This window comes from Cajanus cajan, chromosome 8 (assembly GCF_000230855.2).
Source record: "Cajanus cajan strain Asha chromosome 8, NIPB_CcT2T_4, whole genome shotgun sequence".
Classification (NCBI taxonomy): Eukaryota; Viridiplantae; Streptophyta; class Magnoliopsida; order Fabales; family Fabaceae; genus Cajanus; species Cajanus cajan.
Window position 1 is genome coordinate 17,526,516 of NC_138524.1, and position 20,353 is coordinate 17,546,868.

Here is a 20,353-nt window from a genome sequence, read left to right on the forward strand (position 1 = left end):
TCTAGCCATCAGAATGGAGCGACCAGCAAACAGAACCCGTAAACCACGAAATAAAGACATTTATAAATTTTTTTATATTAATAATTAATTATATCTTTTAATTATATCATGTTATTATAAATATATTTATTTTTATTAATAATATTATATAATTAAAAGATATAATTAATTATTAGTGTAAAATTTTTTTTTATTAATAATATATAAGTGATTAACTCTTAATAAAAATAAGTTAAAATTTACTAATTCACTCGCCCATAACTCTGCCTTGTGCATCACGTACAAGCCACTAATCCACTCTTGTGTAGTTTTTACTCTACCATCTTTCACTCCATAATTCATTGTGCATATTACTTCCATTTACTTCATAAATTTTGTTGTCTTCCTCTCTAATTCTACACAGTGGTGTTACTCTTAAGCCTGGTTATTTTATGCTCTAACTCTCAAGCTTAGTGATCCTGTAACTCCTCAATATATGTCAATGAATTTTACACTTTCTCTGATGAGTATCATACTTTATATACTGTTTCTGTTTCTCTCTTCTACCGTAGTTTCCATAGCTGCGGACACATCATCAATTTCACAGTCCCAACCCCTCAGTTATGGAAAGACAATGGTTTCCCCTCGTGGAATCTTTGAGCTTGGATTCTTCAATCTAGGAAATCCCAACAAAATCTACCTCGGGATTCGGTATAAGAATATTTCACTTCAAAACGTTGTTTGGGTTGCAAACGGTGGCAACCCTGTCAAAGATTCCACTGTCATCTTGAAACTGAACAGTTCTGGCAATTTGGTCCTCACATACAACAACACGATTGTCTGGTCCACAGGTTCTCCAAAAGCAGCACAGAATCCGGTGGCAGAGCTCTTGGATTCTGGCAATCTTGTGATAAGAGAGGAGAATGCAGCAAAATCAAATCCAAAGGCATATCTGTGGCAAAGCTTTGATTACCCTTCTAATACAATGTTGGCTGGGATGAAGATTGGATGGGACCTTAAAAGGAATCTAAGTAGAAGTCTCATAGCTTGGAAGAGTGGTGATGATCCAACCCCAGGTGACTTATCATGGGGTATTTTGTTGCATCCCTATCCTGAGATCTATATGATGAAGGGGACAAAATACTACCACAGGCTTGGACCATGGAATGGTTTGCGTTTCAGTGGCAGGCCATGGCCAGAAATGACGAATAATAATAGCTTTTTCCATTACCAGTTTGTCTCCAACAAGGAAGAGGTTTATTACACATGGACCCTCAAGCAGACTAGATTATTATCAAAAGTGGTACTTGACCAATTCACACAAGAACGTGTTCGTTATAAATGGTCAGAGACTGATAAATCATGGAGGATATATTCAACTATGCCAGAAGATGGCTGTGACCATTATGGCCTTTGTAAGGCCAATGCATTTTGCAGCAGTACTTCATCACCAGTATGTGAGTGTTTAAAAGGGTTCAAGCCTAAGTCTCCGAAAGAATGGAGCTCAATGATCTGGACCCAAGGCTGTGTCCTGAAACATCCGTTGAGTTGCAAGTATGATGGGTTTTCCCAGGTAGATGGCTTGAAAGTGCACAGATACTAAAAGAACATCTGTTGATGAGACTATTGATCTTGAGAAGTGCAGAAAAAAGTGCTTGAATGATTGTTCCTGTATGGCATATACAAATACAAATATAAGTGGAACAGGAAGTGGCTGTGTCATGTGGTTTGGTGATTTAATTGACATCAAACAGTATCCAGTTCCAGAAAATGGGCAGCGTCTATATATAAGGTTGCCTCCTTCAGAATTAGGTAAATACTTTCTTAACTTTTTCAATTAATCCTTTTAATTTTCTTCACCTGAGTTTTATTAATCTTGTCCTTTGATGTGGAATTTAACAGTTGTTGTTTTCTTTGATCAATTTAGACAGTGAAGAGTCTATTAGGCGCAAGAACTATAAAATAATACTTGTAACCTCCTCTGCTGCAACTTTAGGAGTTATGCTTGCTATTTATTTCGTCTACAGAAGGAAATTTTCTGGTAAAGTTATTCTTTTCTTCCCTCACATTTCACTCAAAATATGGCTGAATAGTTCGGTATATCACATTTAAAATTCTGCTATTTTTTTACTTCCATTGACAATTGCTGTTATTGGTTTTTTAGGGTATCCTTTAAATCTTGGTAAAGTGGCCTTATTGAAAATGTTTGTTCTGTCGCATAGACAGAATTTCATAATTGTACAGTTGAATAATGTGAATGCATAAAAAGAAATTGGCAGAATTTTTATGTTTTCTATATATATCAATTGAAATTGAAAATTGGAAGTGCTTCAAATTATCAGGAAGCACTTGTAGTGTAGTCATAGCTTAAAGAGGAATTGGAGGCCTGGTGGCTTGTCAACATTGCTAATCGGCCATGAATCTCGTATGTTTTAATAATAGGAGTTTCAACTTGCTACATATTAAAGAAATTGAGTTTATTGACCATTAGGTTCAGCCTGGTTGTAGAGTTGGAGTAATACTTACAAACAGGTCGTAAGTTCGAGTTTTATTGTCACATCTTAATTTCTACCGATATAAAAAAGAAACCGAGTTCATAATACTATCCAGTAATCAATGTTTTATTCCTTTTTCTTTTTGTTTTTGTTTCAGATAGATCGAAGACAAAAGATAACATTGAAAGACAGCTAGAAGATCTGGATGTGCCATTGTTTGATCTGCTAACAATCACTAATGCCACTAACAATTTCTCCTTGAATAATAAGATTGGACAAGGTGGTTTTGGACGAGTATACAAGGTAATTAAATATTTGTGAATTTAACAGAAAACAGAACAACAAGAGGCTAGAGATGAATTTTTGTTATACAAAATATCAAATCAAATGAATGCAATTATGCAGGGACAATTAGCTGATGGACGAGATGTTGCTGTCAAGAGACTTTCAAGCGGTTCTGGACAAGGAATAACTGAGTTCATAACAGAAGTAAAACTGATAGCAAAGCTTCAACACCGAAATCTTGTAAAGCTCCTTGGTTGTTGCTTTCAAGGACAGGAAAAATTACTGATATATGAATATATGGTTAATGGCAGCCTTGACTCCTTCATTTTTGGTATGTAATATGAAGAATGATTACATTAGGTGTACTTGTCTTGTTTTATCAGTCATAGACTTATTAATCTTGAAAATCTAATATTGAACAATACATTTGCTTGACAAAAATAACAGATCAAATTACTCGACTGGCCCTGACGCTTTCAAATAATATTTGGAATCGCTAGAGGACTTTTGTATTTTTATCAAGATTCACGATTAAGGATAATTCATAGAGATCACAAAGCAAGTAACGTTTTACTCGATGAAAAGTTAAATCCAAAAATATCAGATTTTGGAATGGCTAAAGCATTTGGAGGAGACCAAACAGAAGGCAATACAAAGAGAGTAGTTGGGACTTAGTGAGTTTCTTTCTAATTATACAACAACACCACATTTATTTATTTGTGTCATATGAATATTGTTTGTTCTAATTTTATTTTCTTGTAGTGGATACATGGCTCCAGAATATGCTGTTGATGGACTATTTTCAATCAAATCTGATGTTTTTAGCTTTGGTATTTTGTTGTTGGAGATTGTATGTGGAAGCAAAAATAGAGCCCTTTGCCATAGAAACCAGACTCTTAACCTTGTTGGTTATGTAAGCACTAAATAAATTGTTATTTATCTATGACAAAGTTAAACATGAATAATTAACTTTTTTTCTTCTTTAATGTTTCAGGCATGGACACTTTGGAAAGAGCATAATGTTCTACAATTGATTGACTCAAGCATAAAGGACTCGTGTGTTATCCCAGAAGTATTGCGATGCATCCATGTAAGTCTCTTGTGCGTGCAACAATGCCCAGATGATAGGCCAACCATGACCTCAGTAATTCAAATGTTAGGGTGTGAGATGGAACTAGTTGAGCCACATGAGCCTGGTTTCTTTCCAAGGAGGATTTCAGAAGAAGGAAAATTATGCACAAATCTAAACCAAATGACTTCAAATGATGAATTAACCATTAGCTGGTTAGATGGTCGGTGAAAATTATTAACTCAGCTGAAAGTATTGCATATATAGATGCACTTTTTGCATTGCAAGTACATTCAAGACCGAAGGGTTTTTGTTTTAAAACCTTCTCATGTTGTTCTGATGTATTTGTCTGTATAGAAATTTAATCACAAAAGTTTTTAAAGTAATATGATATACTATCTTTTAGGAGTGTTAACAACACATCTTACACACATTCCTTCCAACATTTGCTTTTGGATAAACTTATTGTAACCTACAAAACTAAGAGACAAACATAAAATAAGAAGACACTTTTTTTTCTAAGTTGAACCAATAGTAGAGAGCATGTTAGAGATTGCCTGACAAGTGACAAGTATTTCTCTATATTTTTTTTTCTGTCTTTGATCATAAATGCGATATTAATTGATGAAATATTGTTCTACGATAAGATGTTTGAAAAAGATACATGTATTAGAAGAGGTTTCACTCTCCGTGGATTCCAGCACTACATGAGAGGACTTTAGCATGTTATTGCTGGAAGAATACTCGGAGACACGGAGGTGTCAGAGTTCGGTATTTGCGGGGCCAATTTTTTTCAACAAATATACACCATATATGATATATGTATTAAACTTATGATGGATATTCAAATTACTAATTATTAAAATGCAATATATATATATATATATATATATATATATATATATATATATATATATATTCTTCAGAACTTAATATTACAAACAGTAATCATCAATTTTAAATGTAAATTTTAAAATTAAATTTCAATAATTTCTTATAAAATTGGTATTTTAGTTAATTATAAATTTGTAGAGAAAATATTTTTTGAAAATACATTAAATTATAATGAATTATTTTATTCAAGTGTTTTGATATTCATGAATCGTTAAAAAAGAAATATATTTTAAAGTTTAATATATGATTATACAATGTAAGTGTATAAATTTTACATTGTGAACCCGTAAAAAAACATTGTTGATATAAATGGATAATAACTAATTGAGTTATTTTATGATATTTGTTTAAGGGAGTATTGAATTATTTTTATAAGAGTGTTTCACACATAATTCTATCCGCTTTAGGCCTAAGTCTTCACGATTTTACTTTTGGTTATCACTCAAAAGGTTTCTCTAAGGTTATTTTATATTTGTATTTTGTAAAGATATAATTTTTATCAAAGGAGTATAATCTAATTTTATTCACGAGGTCTCTATTTCTAGAGAAAAATTATCATACAAAATCAAATATTGATATTATCTTATTCTAAAAATAAAGAAAAAATCCTAAAATAATCAAAACAGATTAAATCTAAATATTTAAAACATAAATAAAATATTCTTATCAAAAACTAATTTATTCTCTTAAAGATATTTAAGCATTTTCTCAACATAAAGTAATTACCTTATGTGATAATTTGTCAAGATCACATACTCATTAGAATAGTATCTTATAGGCAATTGTCTCTACCTAGTAGACCTCCTGAGTTGGGTTGGTGGTGGCTCAGGTGCATCACCAAGACTTTCATATTGTGACATCTCATGTTCCTCTTCATCAACATCATCAATACGAACATTTACCTCATCTTTAAATCATTGCTCACCAACATAATCATATTTCTCACCATTCTAAACATTAGTATCTAGATAATGAGTTGGTAATTAAATTGGATCGACATCAGCCATGCCACTATCTCCCTTGTATAGACTTCTCCACCTTATCAATGTCTTCAATGGTTTATTCTTCCATGAACTTCACATCATAGTTTCTAATAAGCTTTTTCTCAATAAGATCATAGAATTTATAACCAAATTCATCATCACCATAACCAATAATTAAAGATACATTGTTTTGTTATTATATCGAATTTAGATCTTTCATCCTTTGGAACATGAACAAATGCCTTGCAAGTGAAAACTCTCAAGTGATCATACTTGACATTCTTGTCAAACCAAATTTTATTTGGCATCTCACTATTCAAAACAACAAGACTAAGATTGATAACATGCACCATCATGTACAATGCTTCACCCAAAAAATGCTTAGGTAACTTAGTCTTAAAGAGCATGCATCTCACTCTCTCAATCAATGTCTTATCCATCCTTTTTCCTAAATCATTCAACTAAGGAGTTTTAGGAAGGGTTTTCTCATGTGTAATACCATGTTGCCTATAATAGACATCAAACGATCCACAATACTCACCACCATTATCAATACAAATACACTTCATCTTCTTGCTTGAATACCTATCAACCAAGGCATGAAACTCTTTGAACTTCTCCAACACTTGGTATTTAATTTGTCTTCAAAGTATAAACTCATATTTTCTTAGAATAGTCATCAACAAAAGTAACACAATAAAGTGCATTTCCAAAACATTTTACCTTCAACAACATTTGAATGCACCAATTCAAGCAATGCCGATTTCCTAGAAGGAGGATGCTTCTTTAATGATACTTTGGTCTGCTTACCAACCATGCAATGAGAACATTTCTCTAACTCTATATTCTTCAATCAAAGAAGCACATCCTTTTGGCTAAACAATTCAACCCTTTCTCACTGATATGACCAAGCCTTCGATGCTACAAAGATGCCTCCATATACATAACATTCACACTGTCTTTAGTAACCAAAGCTTTTGTCCAGTAAAATTTAGAATTTCTCTCCCTTTTAGACATAATCAAGTTACCTTTGGCGAGTTTTCACTTTCTAGAACCAAATTGATAATCATAACCACCATCACCAAGCACTTGCACAGAAATCAAATTAAAACAGACATGTGGAAACATGCTTAATTCTTCTAAGCAACAACTGTATCCTCATGTTGGTTTGCAAGCTAACATCACCAACAACAATCACCTTAGACACGTCATCATTACCCATCTTCAATACTCCAAAATCACCACGAGTATAAGATGTGAATAACTCCTTCTTGATAATAACATACAATGAAACATCACTATTTATTATTCATATGCTTTCATCAGATACAAGATTAATTGCTTCAGGAACATGTAGAAGAGCAAGAGAATTGTAACATCCTAATTTTTGTAACTATTTATGTATATAATTGATGTAAATTATTATATATTTTATATATTATGATAAATATTTATTAAACATTACATAAGTTACTGGGAATGAAATTTATGTAGCATTATTTACCAAGATTTTCTAAATTCAGTGACATGTATTTTATTGTCTAATTTGACTATTTCTCGAACAATGTTGTGAGTATGCTATAAAATTTGAAAAAACTCAATTTAAGAAAAATCAAGTAATATATAACCTAAATGATAATTTATTGAGTGCAGATTAAGAATAAATAAAGTTAAGAGAGAAATTCTCTAAATTAAAATTTATAGAAATTCTCTAAGAATTTAATTTGATAAAATTATTCTGCTAAAATCTTAAGCTAAAAAATTATGAAAAAATGTTCAATAGGATCTAAATAATTTTATTATTAATATAATATGCTTAGAATAATTAATAAAAATGTCTAGTTAGGTTAAACTAAAATACAAGTCTCAACCAATCAAATTATGACACATAAACAAATTCTAATTAATTTAATTAATATTAATTAACATAATTAAAAGATGAATAAGAGATCATGACCAAATTTTATATTTTTAATGTTAACATGCAAATAATGTACTAAGTGAAACTAACTTTTAGAAATTATTTAGTATGTAGTCTACATTGCCATACTGACTCTAGGTAGGGTAAATGGTAAGCAATTAAGTGTTTTATATAATTAACAAAATAATAATATTGTAAAAGAACTATCGTTAGTGAAACACTGGACAAGATATTTTAGTGGATGCGAGTGACATAGTGTAGTGTAACTAATAAAATTATAATATTATAAAATAATGTTAAGATAATAATTGTATATAAAATAAAAGAAATTATATCTATATATAAAAACAATTTTTTTTGGTGTATACATTATTTTTTATTATTTTAACTCTATAAAAAGCATATGGATCACATGATAATAATTAATAAACAACAGAAAAGTCTTTTTTATAGAATTTTTATTGTATATTACTTTCACTAACGTGTCTATTAAAGGAAGAAACCACGGAGACATGAAGTGTCTTCTTTTCCATTAGTAATAATAATTTCAATTGATTCGATTATCGAATTCTCCTATTTGTAAAATGTAAACCCATGCTATCAATTAAGGTTGCATTCCTTTGGTTTGGATTTAATTCAATCAAGAAAAAAAAAAACCAATTTAATTGATTTAGCTTGGATGATTAATTTTACCACATTGTTTAAAATAGAAAAATACCTTCTATTTGAGAGTGTCCTTGTATTATAAAGATAACAACGATAACAATCTATACTACTAATTTATATAACTACTCAAATTATTTTTTCTCTCTCCATCATTTTTAAAAAATTACGCTCATAATTATAATTATTTAAAAATTACTTAATTATTAATCACTAGCTTTTTTCTAATCTTCACACTAATAATAATAATAATCATAGTAACGATAATAATAGGAGTGTCAAAATTTCAAAATTGATTTAACTTCATGTAAAAGGATAAATATTTTTTTATTAAAATAAAATTTTTAGGAGAGAAAATAAAAGAAAGTTATGGTGACCTTCACGCCACAAACTCAATAAATCCTTTTCTACGGAATTGTACCATTACTTCTTTTGATACATTAAATTTTAGTTGTATCATTACTTACATAATTATCTCCAACCACACCAACATTGGTTCAAAACTGTTTTCTCCGTGAGAGTTATTGGACTGAAAGATATATTACTTTGACTTTCTGTCTTTTCTATGACTTTGGGTTTAATCAAATGGTCAGTTGGTCACATACAAAATTTGACTTTGGTGCAAAGCAATTCAGAGGAAGGTTCATATGCCTCAATTCACTCTTTGTTTATCAATCAACATTAGTGACTATATTTTTCACTTTTGTGATTATTTTTCTGAGTATAGCATCAATTATCGTATCCTCAATTAGCTAATTGGTGCTATATAAACAATTAAGCATGCAACTTTAACTGATTGTAGCGAAATATTTTTTTTTTATTCATAAACATGATCTTACATATACAACTAATCTATACTCAGAATATGATCATTACTCATGAACATTATTTTATCACATCTAAGATTTGAACTTAGAAGCATCACGTGAACCTCATATCACATATATAATAGACCTTATAATTACTGGATTAAAAGATTTGATTAGTGAAATAATATATACTACTCGATTTTTATTCAAGTTATGAAGAAATGTGAAAACAATAAAGCTAGTTAGCCATACTTGACTTCCTGGCATTTTAAGATTCTATTTATTATTGAGAAATCATTCAACAACCCCCCACCCCTCCACACATATATATAATTCTTATTATTTGTTTTCCTCTCTTTTTTCTTTTCTTTTTTTTTTCTTTTCTTTATATCATGTTTTATTTTCCTCGACTTTAATTAATACCGCTCAAAATACGTTAGAATTTGCAGCGTTTTGAACTAGCTGATTTTTCTATTGAAATTAAGTTTTTTAAGTCATTCTCGTGCATGTGATTCAGTTCAGCCGAAACGTAATAATGAACAAACATTTATAGTGAAAAAATAAAGAAACTTCTTGAATAGATTTGTTTTTCGTACAAAGTTAGTATAATAGTGTCGCTTTGTATATATACACTTTTGTTATTTATTTATTCATTTATATTTTGACAGAATTTGTATAGACGAGGATCTTCTGCATGTATTAGCTATTAGGGTTCATGCGAGTCTATATCTGTTCTATGGACAAACGAATTAAACTCATGAATTTATATTGCTTTATTGGGTTATTTCCCACAAATTTATTGCCATGTTTTTCAAACCTATCAAACTTCCCCATGCCGTGGCAGTGTTGGTTACGTTGAAAGGTATACATACATAAGGGCAACGTTTCTTTGATGTGAAAACAAGATACCTAACATTGAGAAGCCAGTACCTTAATTACTTTGTCAGTGGTGTTTGATGAAAATGTTATTACACGACCCCACACTAATTTCCTTGGATGTTCCAATTCACTTTCTTCCAGCCTATCAGAAGCTACATGGCATCTTTCTGCTACAACCATTCAACAACTATCCATATAAGACTATAACTATCAAGGACAAGACAATATATTTTTGTGGTGCACATGGTGACTTTAATATGACTCATCCACTTAACATGCTTCACTTTGAAATTTGAATGGTAAACAAGGGACTTTTCTTATTTAGAAAACTCAAATTTACAAACATACCAAAAGTTGTTAGCTAATCAACTGAATAATATTATGTGATAATCAAGGAAGGGGAAAATATAAGAAAGTTAATTAGTTATATCTTTTAAGGGAGTGTTTGATACATAAAATTTTTACTATTTCAAAAATTTATACCTTTCTTAAAAAATACCTTTCTTAAAAAATTTCTAATTCCCATATAACATGTAAAAACATTCTTAGAATCAATTAATTTTTCATAATTTATAAGAATCATATGATTTCTAAAATATGTGATTATATCAGGAATTATGATTCTCATACATAAAAGAAAAAATTATGGTATATCAAACGTACGTTTTCTTGATAAAAAAAAAAAGAAGAAAAAAAAAAGTATACCTAAAGGAAGAAACATGAGGCTTTACTTTTTAATTTCTTTGATACGATTGTATTTTACTTTTTAATATACAAAAAAACTGATCGAAAGAGCAACATTCATGCTTTTTTGACTTGTAATTTCAAATCTTCTCCTATTCCGCCATACATAACTGAAATGTGGAAATTGCATTTACATAGCTGCACATGTGATTGAAGTGAATAGAAATTTGAACAGAGAATCACGTATATATCTGTATAAGTAAATTGTTTTAAAGTTAATAAACATATATGCATATGAATACTTGAAGTTAATTTCTTAAACAAAACTTAATATATTATTAGAGTTTAATAGTACATTGTCAAAAGTAAAAACTTTAATGTTATATATCATCTAATAAAAAAAATTGTTCGTAATTTTTAAAAAAATAATTATTATATAAAATCAATAAATTTATTATATATGATGATTTATCAATAGACACTACTAAAAAAGTGTCATTTTCTTGCGAATTTTCTTGCAAAAAAATATTTGCAGAAATTTTTTACAAATTTATTTGTAAAAAATAATTTACATATATTTCTTACAAATTTTGCTACAATTTTAATGATTATAGAAATTTTTTCCATGGTAAAAATTTGCAGAAAATATTATAAGAATTTTATTTTGTTTTTTGCATATTTTCTTGCAAAAATAAATTTGCAAGTAATGTTTACTAAATGGTAGAAAAATTTGACAGGTAACTTTTCTTACGAATTTTCCTGCAAATTTTAATCGGCAGGAAAAATAAAAAAAAATATTTAAATTTATAAGTTTAATATTTTAAAAAAACTTCAAGTCCCATATCGATTGAAAATAAAATAATTAAAGAGTATATAAGTTGGGACAACACTTACCTTATAAGTTGATTTGTATGGTTGAGTGTTAGACTTATAATCTACAATCTTAGAATTTAAAAGATTATGTATCACATGTTGGAGGTAAGGATGGGCCCCATGGGGGCAGGTAAGTAAAATCGTCCTTGCCCTGCTGGATAAAAATTGGCCTCATACCCACCCTATATCGTTACACTTTTATTGAAATGGATATTTATAAATTTTTTAAAAAATTAAAAAAATATATTACAAATAATTTTGAATTTATATTTAATGTCATTGAAATGGATATTTATAAATTTTTTAAAAAATTAAAAAATTATATTACAAATAATTTTAAGTTTATATTTAATGTCATTGAAATGGATATTTATAAATTTTTTAAAAATTAAAAAATTATATTACAAATAATTTTAAGTTTATATTTAATGTCATTGAAATATTAAAAATAAAAATTCAATGTTAATTTTGAACTTATATTTAACGTTAATTTTATTGAAATAATAATAAAAATGCAAGATAATCAATAACTTAAAATACATCAATCTAACAAGTAAGTGAAAGTCTCATATCACAAAGATGAGAGAGTATAGTGTTAGGGTTATGTGATACAAGGATAATTAGGATATTTAATAATATTATTAAACGGGTACCTGCGACTATGAATATCATCATACCCGCCCCCCGCCCTGTTTATAAACGGGTAAAAAATTATCCGTCTCCATTATCCATGGCTACCCAATTAACCTATCCATTTATTATCCGTAGTGGATTTTACCCGCAATACCCGCTGATGCGGGTATTTTTGCCATACCTAGTTGGAGGCATGGAAACAAATGTTTCAGATGAATTCATTGTGAGCATTTGAAAGTTGAAGAATTATTGATAGAATTTATAGTAATTTCTTTAATTTTTTTGTAAAAAATATTCCTGCAAAATTTCTTGCGAAAAAATTCGCAAGAAACTTTGCTAGGAATTTTCTTGCGAATTTTTTTTTGTAAGAAACTTTCCTGCAATTTTTTTTTGTAGGAAACTTTCCTGCGAATTTTTTTCGCAAGAAATTTCGCAGGAAATTTTCCTGCGAATTTTAAAATTCACAAAAATATATTATTCACGAAGGTATTACCTCAAGATAAATTTTTGCAGAAAAATTTGTAGGAACAACGTTTCCTGGAAATTTTTCATAAAAATTTATAAGAAAAGTCGCATGTAATAAGAGAAATTCTAGCAGTGAGATTGACAATATCAGTGTATATGTTTTCTTCTCATATTTTTATACAATTGATACCTCTAGTTAGCATGCAATTAACATTTTTTATCTTGTTAATAAACAAATAATATATGGAAAGAAAAGAAAAGAAAAGAAAAAGATAAATAAAAAGTATACTAGTGGGAAAGGGGACCAGATGTTCAAAGGTTAAAGGAAAAGAACAAGGTTAAAGGAGACAACGAAATATTGTGGTATATAAAAATGATGATAAAAGGTGCATGGAGAAAGAAGAAAAGAGATATTAATGGTTGACAGTTAAGAAATCATTGTGAAATAGTTGAAGATCTATTTATAATTTGAAAAGGAACCAACTATTTATAATATAAAATATTATAAAAGACGACTTACTCATAAAACTAATTTCACATATATATTATTATATTAATATATTTGTGCTTGTCAATTTTTTTTATATTTTTATTTTCTATTATCAATTTCACTATAATTATATTTACTATTACATTTTTCTTATTACTCTTTATATTACATCTTCGTACACTATTTAATACACCTCTCTTAATTGTTTAATTCTCATTTCAAACTACAATCTTCATTGAAAATATAAGGTATTATTTTTTTATCCACATTTCAATCTTTTATTATATTTCTTCTTTATATTTTATATTATATATTTCTTATGCATTATATTTGATCCATCTTTCACTCTTCTACTCTCATCTCATTACAATAATCAACAAAATTAAAAGGCATTGTTTTTTTTTATTGCCAATTTCTCTACAATTCTATTTATTATTACAATTTCCTTCTACTCTCTATATAACATCTTCATATTCTATCTAATTCACCTTTCACTCTTTATTGTTTAATTCACATTTCACACTCTTCATTGAAAATACAACATATTACTTTTCCTTCCTCTTCTTTCACTTCTCTCACTTTTTTTTTTTATGAATAACCATGTGAGAATAATAATATATAGTAAATTAGATAAACATAACACTTTCTTTGTGAAATTGAGTTTTAGGTATTTTATTTTTGTGTATAAGAGCTTGACATATGAAATGTGAGAAACTAATAAAGATTCAAAATAATAGACAAAAAATATGCAAAGGGAAGTGCTTCAATTTTTTTTTTTTTTTTTGATTGTGTGGATTTTTTTTATGTGCTTGAACATAAATTTTAATTTATTTGTTAATGCAATAGTTAATTTTGTAGGAGAAAAGATGAAAAAAAAAATTATTAATGTTGAATTGGATCTCACTCATGTTTATTGTCAATATGATTTATTTATTTATTATTAAAAATTTAAAGTGGAAGAATTATATTATATATATAACCCTTTCCATAATATTATTTTTGTTGTTTTCTGATATCAAATCTTATTATTTCTTGAATTTCTTTTCTTATATTTCTTCTTGTATCACTCACTCTTTCCTCTTCAAAGGTTAATATATATATATATATATATATATATATATATATATATATATAATTTAAATTTCTTCTATTAAAATGTTGGTAAATGGTAATAAAAATGTGGATTGACGATTCAATTCTAGACTTAGGGGCCATTGAACATATTTCTTTGCTGTAGCGGTTGATAAGCTGATTTGAACAATTTATTAATAAATTGATAATACTTTTATCTTATAATCATATAACTTTATAATTAGTACAATATTATATTGTATTTATTCAACAGATCATATTTTACAATTAATTTTTTTTATTAAGATACGATTCATAATGTTGTTACAATTTGAATTAACACTTATATAACATTGATTATGCTGATTTGAACCATATAATAATAAATTAGCAATATTTTTAATTTTTTAATCATATAATTTTGTAATTAATATAATAATAAATTTCATTTATTCAACAATAATAATTTACGATTAATTTTTAATTAAGATCTGATTTATAATACTATTACAATTTGAATTAATAGTTACATAACATTGATTATGTTGATTTTAACAATCTAACAATAAATTAATAATACACTTTCATTTTTTTAATCATATAATTTTGAAATTTTATTTTCTAAACATGAATACACTTATTATTAAATATTAATTATTGTAATAAATTATATGATTTTTTTGCAATTTATATTAAGTGATTAATAATTTCTTACTAATTAAATTTATCATCATATAATCATAGTATTAACATTTGACTTTATAAAATTTCACTAGAAATTAAAATGAGGATATCATAATTTAAACTTAGAATATTGTACATATTTTTTCAACATTTCTCACGACTAAATTAAATTAAATTATTATTCTTACTATTATTAATTATGTAATTCATTATACATATTTCACTAATGTAATTAATTTAAATTTAATTTGATTCAATTTAAATTAACTTTAAAATATCACTTAATTTATAAATATTTATAAAATATTACTCAATTATTTGATCTCTTCAACAAACATAAAATAAAAATTAAATTTATAAATCAATGTTTATAAATAAAAAAATATTTATTAAACTTTATAATCATAATTATCATAATTATCATCATTGTAATTACTTTTGTCATTATTGTTATCATTATTATTACATGTTTATAATTGATTCTTGTCTTCAACGGTCTATTTTTCTTTTTTACTTAATCCAAGAATTGTTATTACTTGTTTCATTATAAATTTTCTCCCATGTGAACATTTTTTTTTTTTTTATCAAAATGAACTTTTGACATTAAAGCACATTAATACTCCAATTACTTAAATACTTTATTATATATATTATTTATTTTTATAATACTTTTATATTATATTTTCACTCAATTGATATTTATTCATACATTTTTCTTTATAAAAATGACTTTTCACCTAATTAATTTTTATTTAATTAAATAACAAAAATAAGACTTAAAATTATGTATATATATATATATATTTAAAGTATGTATAAATATAAATATATTTATAAAAATTAATATAAAACTATTTATATATATATATATATATATATATCTCTTTAAATACACATGGTAACATATTATATAAAATTGAAAACACGAAACAAATATTATAAATTTAACACATGCAGAACACAGAACACAGAACACAGAACGCAGACATGTTATTTATAAATAGAAAAGTAAATCTTCACTTATCCAAGTTCCAACCACACATTAGTCTCTGCCTTTGGTGTCACGACTCATGGCACGACTGACTTTGACTTTCTGTTGTTGTTCTGCATTCCGCAATGTACATGTAGTCCTGTTTTATGCACCAGTTTATTCCATTTTCATGCAATGATTCGGTTCTTCACTCAATTCTTGTAAATTTTTGTTTCTTGGACTAGTCTCTATCTCTTTCTCTCTCTATATATATAGATATAGATATATTTATGGTCTAATTCTCAACCTTAGTACTCCATGAAGTTCATTCTTTCTCTGATGAGAATCATAGTTTATATACTGTTTCTCCCTTCTCTCGTAGTTTTCATAGCAGCGGACACATCATCCACTTCACAGTTCCAATCCCTAAGTTATGAAGAGAAAGAGACCATAGTTTCCCCAAATGGAATCTTTGAACTTGGTTTTTTCCATCTTGGAAATCCCAACAAAAGCTACCTCGCTATTCGTTACAAGAGTTACCCTGATCAAACATTTATTTGGGTTGCAAACGGTAGCTACCCTATCAATGACTCCTCAGCCATGTTGACACTAAACAGTTCTTCTGGCAGTTTGGTCCTCACACACACCAACAAGGTTGTTTGGTCAAGTTCTCCAAAAGTGGCACATAATCCAGTGGCAGAGTTATTAGACACTGGAAACCTTGTGATAAGAGAGAAAAATGAAGCAAAGGTAGAAGTAGAAGGGGAAGAATATCTATGGCAAAGTTTTGACTACCCTTCTAATACAATGTTGGCTGGGATGAAGATTGGATGGGACCTTAAAAGGAATCTAAATAGAAGTCTCATAGCTTGGAAGAGTGGTGATGATCCAACCCCAGGTGACTTATCATGGGGTATTTTGTTGCATCCCTATCCTGAGATCTATATGATGAAGGGAACAAAAAAGTATCACAGGCTTGGACCATGGAATGGTGTGCGTTTCAGTGGCATGCCAGAAATGGTGCCTAATCCTGTTTTTAGTTACAAGTTTGTCTCCAACGAGGATGAGGTTTATTACATGTGGACTTTGCAAACTAACTTGATAACCAAAGTGGTGCTTAACCAAACAACGGAAGATCGTCCTCGCTATGTGTGGTCAGATACTGATAAAACATGGAACTTTTACTCAACCATGCCAGGAGGAGAGTATTGTGACCATTATGGCGTTTGTGGGGCCAATTCATTCTGCAGCAGCACTGCATCACCAATGTGTGAGTGCTTAAAAGGGTACAAGCCTATGTCTCCTGAAAAATGGAACTCAATAAACTGGACACAAGGATGTGGCCTTAAACATCAATTGACTTGCATGAATGATGGTTTTGCCTCTGTTGATGGTTTGAAAGTGCCGGATACTACAAATACGTCTGTGGATGAAACTATTGATCTTGAGAAGTGCAGAAAAAAGTGCTTGAAGGATTGTTCATGCATGGCATATACCAATTCAAATATAAGTGGAGCAGGAAGTGGCTGTGTCATGTGGTTTGGTGATTTATTTGACATCAAACTGTATCCAGCTTCAGGAAGTGGGCAGCGTCTATATATAAGGTTGCATCCATCAGAACTAGGTAAATATTTTATTAACTTTTTGATTTTTCAATTAATCCTTTTATTATTCTTCTCAGTAGAGCTTCTTGTCTTTGAGAATTTAAGCTTAGTCCTTCAATATGGAATTTAATGATTGTTACTTTGTTTGGTGAAGATTCTATCAAGCACAAGAAGCCTACAAAAATATTTGTAACCTCCGGTGCTGCAGCTATAGCAATTATACTTGCTATTTATTTTGTCTACAGAAGGAAAATTTATGGTAAAATTATTCCTCCCTTTTCTCACATTTCACTGAAAATTGGCTAAAAAGTTCTGCACATAAAGGAAATTCTGCATTTGTCAATTCCCTTGTTAAGTGCTGTTATTCAAATTATTGGTCTTCTAAAGTATGCTGTGTAATTTTGGTAGAGTGGTCTTGTTGCAGGATTCTGTTACGCTTCTGTCTCTTGAACATAATTTTATACTTGTACAGTTTAATAATATTGAACGCAATAAAAGTATTCTCACAATTCTTTTGTTCTCTTTTTCCAGAAAAGTCAAAGGAAGAAAATAACTATGAAAATTATATGGATGATCTGGATCTCCCATTGCTTGATTTTTCAGTAATCATTGCTGCTACGGGTAACTTTTCAGAGGGGAACAAGATTGGAGAAGGAGGCTTTGGATCCGTATATTGGGTAATTCCATATTTGGGTTGTAATAATAATATCCAAATACAAATCACAAGAAAAAAATATTTATATTATAAAGTGCATCTACTCATGAATGTGATCATGCAGGGAAAATTAACCAGTGGATTAGAAATTGCTGTGAAGAGACTTTCAAAGAACTCGGATCAAGGAATGAGTGAGTTCGTGAATGAAGTAAAACTGATTGCAAAAGTTCAACACCGAAATCTTGTAAAGCTTCTTGGATGCTGCATTCAAAAACAAGAAAAAATGTTAGTTTATGAATACATGACCAACGGCAGCCTTGACTATTTCATTTTTGGTATGGAATATCAATATAACATGCAATCTTATATTATAAATTTATGACTCAATAGTGTCTTATGTGACAAGTTGCATATTCAATATTTCATAATGGAGTTTATATGAATATCACAGATCGCACCAAAGGGAAATTGCTAGATTGGCAAAAGCGTTTTCACATAATTTGTGGCATTGCTCGAGGACTTATGTATCTTCATCAAGATTCTCGATTGAGAATTATCCATAGAGATCTCAAAGCAAGCAATATTTTACTAGATGATACTTTGAATCCCAAAATATCAGATTTTGGAATGGCTAGAACTTTTGGTGGGGAGGATATCGAAGGAAACACAAATAGAATTGTTGGAACATAGTGAGTATCTATATATGTAGCATATTCTGTTCTTTTAAAGAGACTTGATAATAAATAACTTTTTTCCTTCAATGTTTAATTACAGTGGATACATGGCACCAGAATACGCTATCGAAGGACAATTTTCTGTAAAATCAGATGTATTTAGCTTCGGTATCTTACTTTTGGAGATTATATGTGGGAAGAAAAATAGAAGTTATAGTGGAAAGCAAGTCGTGAACCTTGTTGATCATGTAAGCATGCACTTAGTTGATTTCAATTGATCTATATATGCTAAAGTTGGCATGTTATTAACAATTTTATCCTTTTGTGATTTAGGTGTGGACCCTTTGGGAAAAGAACATGACATTACAGATAATTGATCCAAATATGGAGGATTCATGTATTGCATCTGAAGTATTACGTTTCATCCATGTTGGGCTCTTGTGCATTCAACAATACGCAGAGGACAGGCCCACTATGACCTCAGTGGTTCTAATGTTGGGGAGTGACATGGAATTGGATGAGCCTAAAAAGCCCGGTTTTTCTACGAAGAAGGAATCTAATGAATCAAATTCGCACTCATGTAGTACGACCAACTCAATGTCCGTAACATTATTAACTGCTCGGTGAAAATCAATGGTATAGGTGGATATATTGTTTTAAATTATGTATATAATCAATATAATTGAAGTGTAGATTGTGGTAGAGAGTCAATTCCTTCCTATTTATATATTTACATTGTTGACATGTCTTCGACCAATCACCACTAAAATAATATAATGTGACAAAAATAATATATATAAAAAGAGGAATCCGTTTATTTTAGAAGTAAGTTTATCTAAATTTATTTTGTTCAATAAGTTATGTTTGACGTCAAATTTCAATGATTACACCATTGAATTTAAAGTTCTTAATGCATAGATTAAGTCTGCAAATTTTTTAAAAAATTTGAAAATCATTTGATACTTCGTTTCATTAATTTAAATCAACGTATAAAATGATTTTATGATTATCTATCAATTTGAATTAATAAAATAAAGGCTTAAATATGTTTTTAGTCCCTCAAATTTAAGACAAATTTATTTTTGGTCCCTCAAATTTAAAACTGTTGTTTTTAGTCCCTGTAATTTTTAAAAATCTTATTTTAGTCCCTTAGGTCACCAATAACATATCTAAAAGTGATTAATTAAGATAGTTATGCAATATCAACTAGATTTAATGTGATATTTTCACTAATAGAGACAATAATAGGTAGATTTTATGCAATAATGTTTGATAAATTTCTTAACAAAATTTGAATATAAGGACTAAAATAAGATTTTTTAAAATTACAAGGACTAAAAACAACAATTTTAAATTTAAGGGACCAAAAACAGATTTACCTTAAATTTGAGGGACTAAAAACATATTTAAGCCTAAAATAAAATATTAAATGATTTTTATTTTTATTTTTAAATTTGTAAACTTGATTCATGCATTAAAAGTTTTAAATTCAATAGTTAGATTGTTAAAATTTGATATAAAACATAAGTTATTGAACAAAATAAATGTAGATAAACTTACTACGTACTAGAGT

At 28.6% G+C, this 20,353-nt stretch overlaps 2 protein-coding genes and 2 pseudogenes across 3 annotated transcripts; all 4 read left to right on the plus strand.

Moving 5' to 3' along the window:
* The first annotated feature begins 613 nt into the window (after positions 1-613).
* LOC145950279 (S-locus-specific glycoprotein S13 pseudogene) lies at positions 614-1,582 on the plus strand (annotated as a pseudogene).
* A 70-nt stretch (positions 1,583-1,652) lies between these two features.
* LOC145950809 (G-type lectin S-receptor-like serine/threonine-protein kinase SD1-1) lies at positions 1,653-4,360 on the plus strand. 2 transcript variants are annotated; one of them, XM_083062592.1, is made up of 7 exons: positions 1,653-1,791; positions 1,907-2,020; positions 2,632-2,777; positions 2,880-3,090; positions 3,207-3,433; positions 3,522-3,672; positions 3,754-4,360. In XM_083062592.1, the coding sequence occupies exons 1-5, from the start codon at positions 1,653-1,655 to the stop codon at positions 3,257-3,259; spliced, it is 663 nt and encodes a 220-aa protein (XP_082918718.1). In that variant the 3' UTR covers positions 3,260-3,433; positions 3,522-3,672; positions 3,754-4,360. The 2 variants fall into 2 exon arrangements, with proteins under 2 accessions (XP_082918718.1, XP_082918719.1); XM_083062593.1 differs by having other exon boundaries at positions 3,607-3,672.
* Positions 3,372-4,059, plus strand: LOC145950280 (G-type lectin S-receptor-like serine/threonine-protein kinase SD1-1 pseudogene; annotated as a pseudogene).
* Positions 4,361-15,895: 11,535 nt separating the features above from the next.
* On the plus strand, positions 15,896-19,524 carry LOC109817880 (G-type lectin S-receptor-like serine/threonine-protein kinase At4g27290). The gene is made up of 7 exons (XM_083062459.1): positions 15,896-17,471; positions 17,606-17,710; positions 17,983-18,128; positions 18,231-18,441; positions 18,558-18,795; positions 18,881-19,028; positions 19,114-19,524. The coding sequence occupies exons 1-7, from the start codon at positions 16,166-16,168 to the stop codon at positions 19,405-19,407; spliced, it is 2,448 nt and encodes an 815-aa protein (XP_082918585.1). The 5' UTR covers positions 15,896-16,165; the 3' UTR covers positions 19,408-19,524.
* The last annotated feature ends 829 nt before the right edge of the window (positions 19,525-20,353 follow it).